The sequence below is a fragment of the Hypomesus transpacificus genome, unplaced genomic scaffold, assembly GCF_021917145.1.
Source record: "Hypomesus transpacificus isolate Combined female unplaced genomic scaffold, fHypTra1 scaffold_27, whole genome shotgun sequence".
In the NCBI taxonomy this organism is placed as follows: Eukaryota; Metazoa; Chordata; class Actinopteri; order Osmeriformes; family Osmeridae; genus Hypomesus; species Hypomesus transpacificus.
The window spans coordinates 1,604,737-1,616,833 of record NW_025813796.1 but is presented as its reverse complement, the minus strand read 5'-3'; the positions used below and the strand labels follow the sequence as shown (position 1 = coordinate 1,616,833).

Sequence of the window (12,097 nt, the reverse complement as noted above, 5' to 3'; positions counted from 1 at the left end):
GTAGAGGCTCCAGTAGACTTACTAAGTAACTGTTAACTTGCCCCAGTGGTGTTTCTGTAAATGTCATGATGTCAGGTGTCTGTTCAGAGTCAGGTGGCTGAACGGTGAGGGAATCGGGCTAGTAAACTGAAGGTTGCCAGATCAATTTCCGGCTGTGCCCAATGACATTGTGTCCTTGGGCAAAGCACTTCACCCTACTTGCCTCGGGGGGAATGTCCCTGTACTTACTGTAAGTCGCTCTGGATAAGAGCATCTGCTAAATGTAAATGGTTTGAAATGGGAGTACACATTTTAGAAGCTACACACTTTCAAACATAACAAGATTCCCTCTCTCACTCAGGCAGCATTTTCAGGTAATGTGGGACAGCTTGTCTGGTAAAGTGGGACAGTCATTGTCTGTCAGCCTAGTCTGCAATATAAATATTTTGTTTATATACAACAATGTGTATATATTGTAATGTACAATTGCTAATTATTATATTGTACTATTGGACCATTGATTGAGTTTCAGTGAGAAGGATTTCTGTTTCTTCCTCCTGCCTATCTTTGATGATGTCACAATGGGGCTTACAGGTTACAGTTGAATGTTTGTGCATGACTGACCCTAACCCTAAAATATATTTACTTCCTTGATAGACAAGTTAGTCAGGATTCAGCATAATCTGGCTAGTACTTAGGAATGCTTGGCTAGACCTGTTGCTAGTTTCCTCTAGGATCACAATGACTCTTATTGAGTGACTTGTTGCTCTTGTAGGTTAGTTATAACGAAGTTAAGTCTTGTACTCACTGTGAAATATTTTACTATTGATTGTTCTTCCACAGGTACAGTCCTGCACTTTTTTGTGGTTCATGTTGTTTTTAACTTGTAAACTTGTATAACTGCATGCTCTTATGGGTCTTCCCTTTTGGCACTTGTTTAGTTTTTTCACAATGTATGCTTCATGTTTTGGCTGCCTGCAATGTTTGGGACTACCTCGTTGTTATGATCAGTGACCTATGCTCTTTTGTAAAGCTCTCTCTTGGAAGTCGCTTTGGATAAAAGCGTCTGCTAAATGCATACATGTAAATGTAGTAGGCTAGCTATGCAGGAAGTGTAGCCTCAAAATACATTCATTGCTGGTATTTTGAAAAAAAGGGACAGTCAAGCAACATTTCCTTATTATTGGAGACAAACACACAGACATTGAGCACAGAATTATTTATTGGTAGACTTGAAAGCAAGAATATGTGAGTGGTGGTAAATGTTGCAACATCATACATTACATGCCATTATATGACTCTTTTTTTTTTACGTTGTAGAGAGCGTCAGAATATTCCAGGGCTCATTAAGCGTGCCTTTATGCTCGCACTTGGTGCGTGTTTAGAGCTCTGTTAAAGTAGCTCAGGGTCGACAGCGCTGGATGAAGCGGGGGTAGAGACAGACATCCCTGATGTGATGTCTGTTCAGCAGCCAGGTGAGGAAGCGCTCCAGGCCCAGGCCGTAGCCACCGTGAGGACAGGTTCCATACTTCCTCTAAAAAGACATATTTGACACTTGTCAGGGACCAAATTAACTGTATTTAGTAAAGTCTCAATGCACACATACAATGCCTTACTGGAGTAAGAGACATACAACTGCAGTCAATGTTTATAGCCTTTTCAGTGCCGGGATCCTGCTCTTAAGACGTACCTGGTCAGTGTACCAGTAGTAGGGGGTCGGGTCAATGCCTTCCCTCTTGTACCCCTCCAGTAGCTCCTCAGCATCCCAGATACGCATGGACCCTCCCACAATCTCTCCAACATTAGGCATCAGCACATCCACCTGGAAGACGGCCAAAAGCGGCACATTCGCTCATTCACAGCTCACCGTTCCGTCGCTAATAGCTTGTGGCTAACGGACGACACGTCAAAACGGGATCAAAACGGGACGATGACGCGGTTCATCGTACCGACTCGGTGAGACGCCGGTCCTCGGGGCAGCGCTGCATGTAGAAGGACTTGATCTCGGCAGGGAAGCGGCAAAGCAGGATGGTCTCGTTGATGCTGTCGGTCATCAGCCTCTCAGGGGCTTCGGGGATGTCCTGAGACACACAGGTGACAGGGGTGAAGCTAATACGCAACACACATGCAATCAAGACATCCCAAGATGAGTTTGAAAACTACGTGTATAGGGTTACAGTGTACAAGCAAACCAACTACTAGAAATTACATGGAAGTACAATTACATGTAGGCCATGTAAAACTCGTTAGGAAATAGTAAGCACTTTTTCACACATACCTCTCCGAATTCATAGTAGGTGCCATCATCCTTCTTGATGTCATGTTCTTTCAGCCAGACAATTGCGTCGGTGTAGTTCATCCTCTTGAAGGGCCTCTTTGGTGGCTTGAAGTTCTGTGGTGTCGGAGTTATTCAGATTAAATTTCATCTACCACTGACCGTTATTAATATAATACTGTTACTTGGTTCCCCCCCCCCCCCCCCCCCGCCAAGTTAAATTACATTTGTTTAATTGATCAGGTACTTAATAGCTTTTATTTTTCATATAAAATGATGACATAAGTTTTAGGTCTTGTCATAGATGGTTTTGAGAACCCTTCTTTGTCTACCCAACTATAAAACAAGACTAGTAGGGCAGAGTGTTGTAATATCTGTGCCAGACTTACAGGGTTGACTTCATAGAGGAGAGGAGCAGCCGGAGATTTGAGAACACGATCCACCACGTCACACACCAGGTCCTCCAGGCGGGTCAGAAGGTCCTCGTAGGTCATGAAGGGACACTCGGCCTCTATGTGAGTGTACCTGCAGAACAGAAGTCAAACAAGGTTAAGTTGGTATGAAAGTGCCACTGCAGGCTGCCTGATGAACCTCACTTAACAATAACGTATGATACACTTCACAAAATGGTGCACATATGACGGGAGCTGGTCCTGAAGTAGGTCAAGGTTGGTAAAAATACATTTTTTACCAGCTCCTGTCACATCTATTATATATTTGACCATTATTTACTTGTTTAAATTTAGTTAGACTATCGTACATTTTTACTTTATCTTTTAAGATCCAAATATGTTTATTGTATGCCCCTTCCTGTCACAGTAAACTCCTTGTTTGTGTGAACTTACATGGCGAATAAACCCAATTCTGATTGGCTTATCCAAAATCTACTCACTCGGACAGGTGCCTGCGTGTGCGGGACTGCTCGGCACGGTACGACTGGGCAATGCAGAAGGTGTCTCCCAAGGCTGGGATGCAGGTCTCCAGGTACAGCTGGGAGGACTGGGTGAGGAATGCCTCCTCCCCAAAGTAGTTCAGGTTGAAGAGGGTGGAGCCTCCCTCCACCTGGGTCTGCACTAGGGTGGGAGGGGTGATCTAGGACAAAAGAACGTAGCAAGAAAACTCTTAACAGGTTCCAGGATCAACACGATTTCCCAACAGCGACTTGTGTGCATTCAAGGGTCAATGCCCGTCAATCCAGGACAGGTATCAAACTTACAAATGGTGTTTTAAGCTTCAAAAACCCTCGCTTCCTCACCTCGTAGTATCCACGGTTGAAGAAATGGTCCCTGAAGCACTGTGTGACGGTGGAGCGAACACGGAGAATCTTGGACACGTTCTCCCCGCGGATCAGCATGTGCCGGTTGTTGAGCTGGACGTCCACGTCGGACTCCTCGTTCAGCAGGTTGTCAGCGCCACCAGCCGGGGCCAGACCCACCAGCTCCCAGAAGTCGCAGTGCAGCTCGTGGCCACCGGGGGCCTGGATGAACGGAAACAGACATCGGGGCTTTGTATGGGATCTTATCACAGGATCGGATCAAATCAAATCAAACGGTTCACAGAAACATCCCCCAAAGGAGTACTATCAAAATCAATGGCGTTCAATTTAGGACTGAATGTTTACCTGTTTACCCTCTAGCACTGGCTTCACCGTCCCATACAAGGCAACAGTGCTCTCAGTCGACAGGACAAGGGCATTGTAGCACTGACACTGCAAGTAGAGGGTTGGTACAAAACAATGTGAGAAGCAAATACACAGGGAATAATTCAAGTGGCATGTACAAAGAGGTGTTAGAAGTCAAAGCAAAACGTAATCATCATTTTCTTTTTTACCAATTTATCCGTAAGAACACACTGCAAGTAACCAGTCCCATCCCTCAGGACAATGAAGAGAAGATTTTTTCCTAAAAAAAATAGATACAATAAGCCATACAGCCTTTTTTATTTTATTATTTACTAAAAAACAGCCTTTAAACGATTCCCAAACATATTGCATTCATGTGCCAACTCAATCCATGCCATCCCTGTTTAAAAGGGAACAGTAACGGATCAACATGCTAACAGAGGGTCCCAAGTTCCATCCCCACCAGCTTGTGCCGTCCTCACCTTGCCTCCTCAGGCGGTGCACCCAACCAAACACCTTCACCCTCTGCTCCCTCAGTGGCTCAAGTTGATGAATCTTAGCCTGAGGGTTAAAACAAATACAAAAAAGGGACACAGACTAAGAAAGGTGACAGAAGATCCCCACGGTGTATATGCAAGCATTTCATTTGTGAGAACTTCAAAGTACAAGTAGAAACGTACTTAAGTACTTAAGATACACTATAACTGCCGTCAAGGGAACCTCACCGTTTTAGGCTCTGGAAGGCTTAGGTCTTGCTCGATGACGATTTTCTTTGCTTCCTCCAAGTTTTTCTCTCTTCTGTCATTGTCTTCTGTCTACAATTTAACAAGACGTTAACACCCAACCAACCAGTCAACACTTGGTTGGTACTGATTTCCCAGGAACAACCTGCAGTTGATGTTAGTCTGGTTACAGACTTTTATACCTCATTTTTGTCTTTGGTATCCTTCTTCACCTGCTCCCGGTTCAATTGCTTCTTTGCATTCTTCATCTGAGTCTTTGAGATCACTGCCCAAAGCTAGAGTGTAATAAACAAAACATTTGAAAGGGTACAATAGGTATGCAATATTTTCTTTTCTGTAAAAAAAGATAAATGTTTGTCCCCTACAAACATGTTGTGTAAGTTAGTGAGGCCCTCAGAGTTGTTTAGCAGCACAGACAGCTAAATGCAGGGTGCTACTTCTTCTATTTGAATATATTTGATAATGTTATCTATTGCAGCTTTAATAAATAACTATTACTTGATCAAACATGATGTTAGAGAGAAATATTCTCGCATCCTACCTCTCCCTCCTTCTGAGAATCCACATATATAGTTGGGAAGGGCTCCTTTCCCACAGATGACAACGCCTGTGAAACAGAACATTTGTAAGCATAAGCACGTTTTTATACACTTTTAGATTTTTGAGAATACAGGAGCATAATCTGAATCAATGTCTGCGGTCTGGCTTAATAAATAACTTTTTACTCTTACCTTTAAAGGAGTTTTAAATGGTTTCTGTTCGGATCCGTCACCATCCTGATCACTTCCTTTTTTGTCAGACACGTACAGCTCACCTGACAAAATTGGAACGTTCAATCAAATTCATAAAGATGCTAATTCTCTCTGCCTCCTGGGAGCATGAATGTCCCTGCAAACGTCGTCAGTAGCAAGGTGTTGTGTTTGCCATGACATGAGAAGCTGAGGACATACACGTTGACTGCATGGTAAAAAACTATATTGAATACCCACTGTCATTCACGTGCAGCTGGTTATAGCTCGTATACCCTTTGGCAACACTGCTTAAATTACACAATTTAGGGATAGTGTTGCTATATTTAGCGATTTATCACCTTCGCTAGCGACAGATTCTCATCTGGCGACTTCCGGCTGTTTGGTCAACCTCCGTTGTTTAGGTTGTTGCGCAGCAGAGCCCGTCGGAGACCCTTTCCAATCCCTATTAAGCCGCATTGTACCAAATTTGGTTGCAGTTCCATCAGAGTTCCACTGGGGATGATTGCAGACGAGTGCAAAATAAATGGGAGTATATGGAGCTGGACGGCTAAATGTTCTCTTTCGCCTGATTTTCGTTGAGAAATCTCAGATTTGATTGTAGTTTTTGCTAGTTCAACATGGATTATAGGTCGAAAGTTGAATGAACGAGTACTTATGTTCTAAACGTTTCTTACAAGTCAGAAGCCGGAAGTTTCCCGAGAGTGGACTTTCTCCCCGACATGCCAGAGGCAATTCTGCAATATCTTAGATTTTGGCAGCACTGAATCTAAGATGTAATGCTAATGGCGTGGCTATATGGCACTCATGCTAGTAGTTCTAGCTACAGATGGCTAATGCAGAACAAGACTGAGATAGCCTTGCTAGCTACCATATATGATGCAACACCTTTCACACTAACCAGGGTCCCGGAGCAAATGAAACATGAGCTCGCAGATTTGTCTGGTTTCTAGGCAAGGCCACGGGTGTCTAAGGAGCCGATGTTAGGTTCTGGCATCCAGACAATACTAGGCTAGCTACGACAGTATTGTAGCATGCATTATCGCCATACCTGCGGATAGTTGGCACCTTTCGTTACTTTCTCCGCCATTCCCGATAGAGACTAAAATGAATTGAAGTCTATGGAGCTAGACAGCTAAATGTGTCTCTTTCGCCTGATTGTTGTTGAGAAGTCTCAGATTTGATTGTAATTTTTGCAAGTTCAACATGGAGGTCGAAAGTTGAATGAACAAGTACTTATGTCCTTTCGATTTCTTAAAGTGGACTTTCTCCCCGACAGCGAGGTGAAGTTAGTTTCATATTCGACATTCGACATTCGTCTCACATTCGGAAGACGCTACTTTGCAGCGCCGAGTTAGGGACCGGGTGAAAATTACCCATACAATTTTGAAAAATGATGACATTTATAATATTTGTATGACTATAAAACCTCAAACAAACAGCAGAGCATTCCAACAATGTCTGACCTACTTCCACACCCTTTACTTTTTCAATAAAACTTTTTAAATTATAGAAAATCGCTAATCTCTGAAAATAGCATGACATCCTTGCAAATCTCAAAAAAATCTCAATATCTTTTCCAGACTTGGGTCAAAAAATCTCAAATATACACCCGATTATTCTAATAGTGTCTGGCCTACTTCCACACCCTTTATTTTTTTAATAAAACCTTTTAAAAAATGTTAGAAAATCGCTTATCTTTGAAAATAGCATGAAATCTTCACTAATCTCAATAACATTTCCAGACTTGTGTCAAAAAAATCTCAAATACACAGCAGATTATTCTAATAGTGTCTGGCCTACTTCCACACCCTTTACCTTTTCAAAAATGCTTTTTTTTTTAAATGATAGAAAATCGCTAGTCTCTGAAAATAGCATGAAATCATTGATAATCTCAATAACTTTTTCAAACTTGTTTCAAAAAATCTCGAATATACACCTGATTATTATAATAGTGTCTGGCCTACTTCCACACCCTTTACTTTTTCAATAACGTTTTTAAAAAAATGATAGAAAATCGCTAATCTCTGAAAATAGCATGAAATCCTTGCTAATCTCAATATATTTTCCAGACTTGGGTCAAAAAATCTCAAATATACACCTGATTATTATAATAGTGTCTGGCCTACTTCCACACCCTTTACTTTTTCAATAATGTTTTTTTTTAAATGATAGTAAATCGCTAATCTCTGAAAATAGCATGAAATCCTTGCTAATCTCAATATCTTTTCCAGACCTGGGTCAAAAAATCTTGAATATACACCTGATTATTCTAATAGTGTCTGGCCTACTTCCACACCCTTTACTTTTTCAATAAAACATTTTAAAAAATGATAGAAAAACGCTTATCTCTGAAAATAGCAAGAAATCCTTGCTAATCTCAATAATATTTCCAGACTTGGGTCAAAAAATCTCGAATATACACCATATTATTCTAATAGTGTCTGGCCTACTTCCACACCCTTTACTTTTTCAAAAATGTTTTTAAAAAAATGATAGAAAATCGCTAATATCTGAAAATAGCATGAAATCCTTGCTAATCTCAATATCTTTTCCAGATTTGGGTCATGAAATCTCAAATATACACCAGATTATTTTAATAGTGTCTGGCCTACTTCCACACCCTTTACTTTTTCAATAATATATATTTTTTAATGATAGTGAATCGCTAATCTCTGAAAATAGCATGAAATCCTTGCTAATCTCAATATTTTTTCCAGACTTGGGTCAAAAAATCTCAAATATACACCAGATTATTCTAATAGTGTCTGGCCTACTTCCACACCCTTTACTTTTTCAATAATGTTTTTTTTTAAATGATAGTAGATCGCTAATCTCTGAAAATAGCATGAAATCCTTGCTAATCTCAATATCTTTTCCAGATTTATTGAGAAAAATCTCAAATACACACCAGATTATTCTAATAGTGTCTGGCCTACTTCCACACCCTTTACTTTTTCAATAATATATATTTTTTAATGATAGTGAATCGCTAATCTCTGAAAATAGCATGAAATCCTTGCTAATCTCAATATTTTTTCCAGACTTGGGTCAAAAAATCTCAAATATACACCAGATTATTCTAATAGTGTCTGGCCTACTTCCACACCCTTTACTTTTTCAATAATGTTTTTTTTTAAATGATAGTAGATCGCTAATCTCTGAAAATAGCATGAAATCCTTGCTAATCTCAATATCTTTTCCAGATTTATTGAGAAAAATCTCAAATACACACCAGATTATTCTAATAGTGTCTGGCCTACTTCCACACCCTTTACTTTTTCAATAATGTGTTTTAAAAATGATAGAAAATCGCTAAACTCTGAAAATAGCATGAAATCCCTCTGAAATTTTATAGAAGACGAGTAATCATGTCATACAGGAAGACAGGATCACAATCCACCACAACGGATCAATTGACAGTCTCAGCTGTCAAGTCTTAGGTAAAACACTTTATATATAAGGAATATTTTGAATCCAGTCGATATTGACCTGACTGAGAGAGAGAGAGAGAGACAGACAGACAGACAGAGAGCGCGAATTAGAGAGAGAGGTATGTGTAAGATTACTCTGATGTAACCCCTTGACACACCCCATCACTTTGAGTGTCTGCCTGTCAGAATAATTGAAGATGTATCTTTTTTTATTCTGTATAAAATGATACTGTGTTCAGCATTCCTTGTGTGGAAAGAGAGGCCTACTCCCAAACCTGGAATAGATGGAGACGCAAACTCTGGTGACCATTTGCTTGACACCTATATGGTCAACTGTGGTTGATGACGCAAACACTCACACACACGCGCGCAAGGTCTATGCAAGGGAGCCAATGAAAGAAGAGTTATGAAGAAATTGGGATTTCCTATGTGCTTACATTATTCACTTATCAATAGAACTAGTCATTGGATACTAGTTAGTAAGTTCTCATGTAAACTTGCTATTAATAAGAGTAGATCGTGTCTATGTGTCAGGATTAATAGATGTTCGGGGCCAGGAGAAAGTACTGGCTAAACGTTCCTTGTCATGACTACAAGTAGAGCTCCATATGAACTCTCTAGTCTGAGAGTTGTCATGGTGTTGGGAGCAGTGAATCTCTTTCTCTGAGACTGTCGTAACGTCAATACTGTCTGACTGTCACAATCTATGTTTACATTCTTGTGCCCTATAAAAGATGGTCCTCCGGCTTTCAGAGCTGAGAGAGACATGATTGAGACCTAAGCCTGGTGTTTTGTTGTCATTTATTGTCAGAGATCTGGTTTTCTTTGTTTGGCAAAACTCATTGCCACAACTTGTGCCACTGTGTTTAAATGCACGCTTAAGATAAAAAAGAAAAAGGCAATGAAAATAAGCAAAGGCTGTAATCATAATATATATGGGGTTCCATAAAAGTTATTGAGATTAGTGAAGATTTCATGCTATTTTCAGAGATTAGCGATTTATTTTCTATCATTTTTTTAAAATGTTTTATTGAAAAAGTAAAGGGTGTGGAAGTAGGCCAGACACTATTAGAATAATCAGGTGTATATTCGAGATTTTTTGAAACAAGTTTGAAAAAGTTATTGAGATTATCAATGATTTCATGCTATTTTCAGAGATTAGCGATTTTCTATCATTTTTTAAAAGGTTTTATTAAAAAAGTAAAGGGTGTGGAAGTAGGCAAGACACTATTATAATAATCAGGTGTATATTTTAGATTTTTTGAAACAAGTTTGAAAAAGTTATTGAGATTATCAACGATTTCATGCTATTTTCAGAGATTAGCGATTTTCTATCATCTTTTAAAAAACATTATTGAAAAAGTAAAGGGTGTGGAATTAGGCCAGACACTATTAGAATAATCAGGTGTATATTTGAGATTTTTTGAAATAAGTTTGAAAAAGTTATTGAGATTAGCAAGGATTTCATGCTATTTTCAGAGATTAGCGATTTTCTATCATTTTTTTAAAGGTTTTATTAAAAAACTAAAGGGTGTGGAAGTAGGACAGACACTATTAGAATAATCGGGTGTATATTTGAGATTTTTTGATCCAAGTCTGGAAAAAATATTGAGATTAGCAAGGATTTCATGCTATTTTCAGGGATGAGCGATTTTCTATCATTTTTTAAAACACATCATTGAAAAAGTAAAGGGTGTGGAAGTAGATCCGACATTGTTGGAATGCTCTGCTGTTTGTTTGAGGTTTTATAGTCATACAAATATTATAAATGTCATCATTTTTCAAAATTGTATGGGTAATTTTCACCCGGTCCCTAACTCGGCGCTGCAAAGTAGCGTCTTCCGAATGTGAGACGAATGTCGAATATGAAACTAACTTCACCTCGGTCTCCCCGACATTCTCAGCAGCGACATAACTGTAAAAGTGTTTCCTGTTTGTCATAGAAAGTCGCACCACCCCCCCTCCCCGGCCAGAGGCAATACTGCAATATTTTAGATTTCGGCAGCAGTGAATCTAAGCTGTAATGCTAATGGCGCGGCTGTAACAGCACTCACACTAGTAGTTATAGCTACAGATAGCTAATGCGGAACAAAACTGAGATAGCATTGCTAGCTACCATATGCAACGCCTTGCACACTAACCAGGGTCCCGGAGCAAATGAAACATGAGCTCGCAGATTTGTCTGGTTTCCAGGCCAGGCCATGGGTGTCTACTATAAGGAGCCGATGTTAGCTTCTGGCATCCAGCACAACTAGGCTAGCTCCGACAGTATTGTAGCATGCATTATCGCCATACCTACGGATAGTTGGTCCGCACCTTTCGTTACTTCCTCCGCCATTCCCGATAGAGATTAAAATGTAGTACAAATGTACACAGGTAGTTAATCTTCTAAACTGTTGGATCTTGAAGAATGATGACAACGTGGGAATTCTTGCTTGTTATAGCGAAGTCCTGAAGTGTATGCTTAGTGTCAGTGGTGGGTTTCCGAAAATGCAGTTAGATTGCTCGTCAGCTTCGAGTTCACAACACCCATTGGCCGAAATCTATTTCCGACAGCAGTAAACTACGCGTGGATTTGTCGTCATTTGTGTCATTCAATGCAGCTAGCTAGTTCCGCCCAGAGCCATAGAAAAATATGGTTTCTATGGCTCTGGTTCCGCCATGAAACAGGTAGCTGATGAAATCGCAGGACATTCATCAAAAAAAAAAGATCTCTCAGCAGGGTCACTGGGGTCACAATGTTTACTTCTTTGTTACGGTTAGGGTCACTGTCTGAATATGTATCCTGAATACAAAAGGAGAGCATGAATTGGTTTAATTCGCTTCAGATACAAGGTGTGACATATTTAACAGTTGTGTAAAAATTTTATTTGATTAAATGTTCTGTGATAAGATACATTTCAGAATTTATCCGGACGAATGTATATCAACAAACAATCATTGTGTGAAGCTTTCACATCACTGGCATTAGTAATGGCATGAGTGCTGGTGTTATGTCTAACTCAGTCTAACCTTTCCTCAGTTTCTCATAACGTTTTCAGTCAAATCTGTAAGGGGATACATATTTGGAAATCCCTGTAATCCCCTTGTAGATTTTATTGAACCTTAAAACTAAGTGTAAGATTGTCTTAATTTTTATTTAACTCAATATCCCATAAAATGAATGTAGTTGACACTTCTAACAGTCAACCAAGGTTGATGAAAAATTCCATACAGCACAGTCTTGGCCATAGTCTGGATGCATCTCATCGTACTACTGGAAAATATATTTATGTTAGACGTCAATACATTTTATT

General features: G+C 39.8%; 1 protein-coding gene across 2 annotated transcripts; it reads right to left on the bottom strand.

Annotated features, from left to right (window-relative positions):
- Window positions 1-1,183: 1,183 nt before the first annotated feature.
- On the bottom strand, window positions 1,184-11,305 carry nars1 (asparaginyl-tRNA synthetase 1). Of its 2 annotated transcripts, none has more exons than XM_047014875.1 (15): window positions 11,097-11,305; window positions 5,350-5,432; window positions 5,160-5,225; window positions 4,801-4,893; window positions 4,601-4,690; window positions 4,358-4,436; window positions 4,085-4,155; window positions 3,876-3,962; window positions 3,510-3,731; window positions 3,147-3,346; window positions 2,644-2,779; window positions 2,258-2,371; window positions 1,929-2,060; window positions 1,670-1,801; window positions 1,184-1,513 (listed from the first exon to the last, which is right to left on the bottom strand). In XM_047014875.1, the coding sequence occupies exons 1-15, from the start codon at window positions 11,137-11,139 to the stop codon at window positions 1,382-1,384; spliced, it is 1,680 nt and encodes a 559-aa protein (XP_046870831.1). In that variant the 5' UTR covers window positions 11,140-11,305; the 3' UTR covers window positions 1,184-1,381. The 2 variants fall into 2 exon arrangements, with proteins under 2 accessions (XP_046870831.1, XP_046870832.1); XM_047014876.1 differs by having other exon boundaries at window positions 11,118-11,305.
- Window positions 11,306-12,097: the final 792 nt, after the last annotated feature.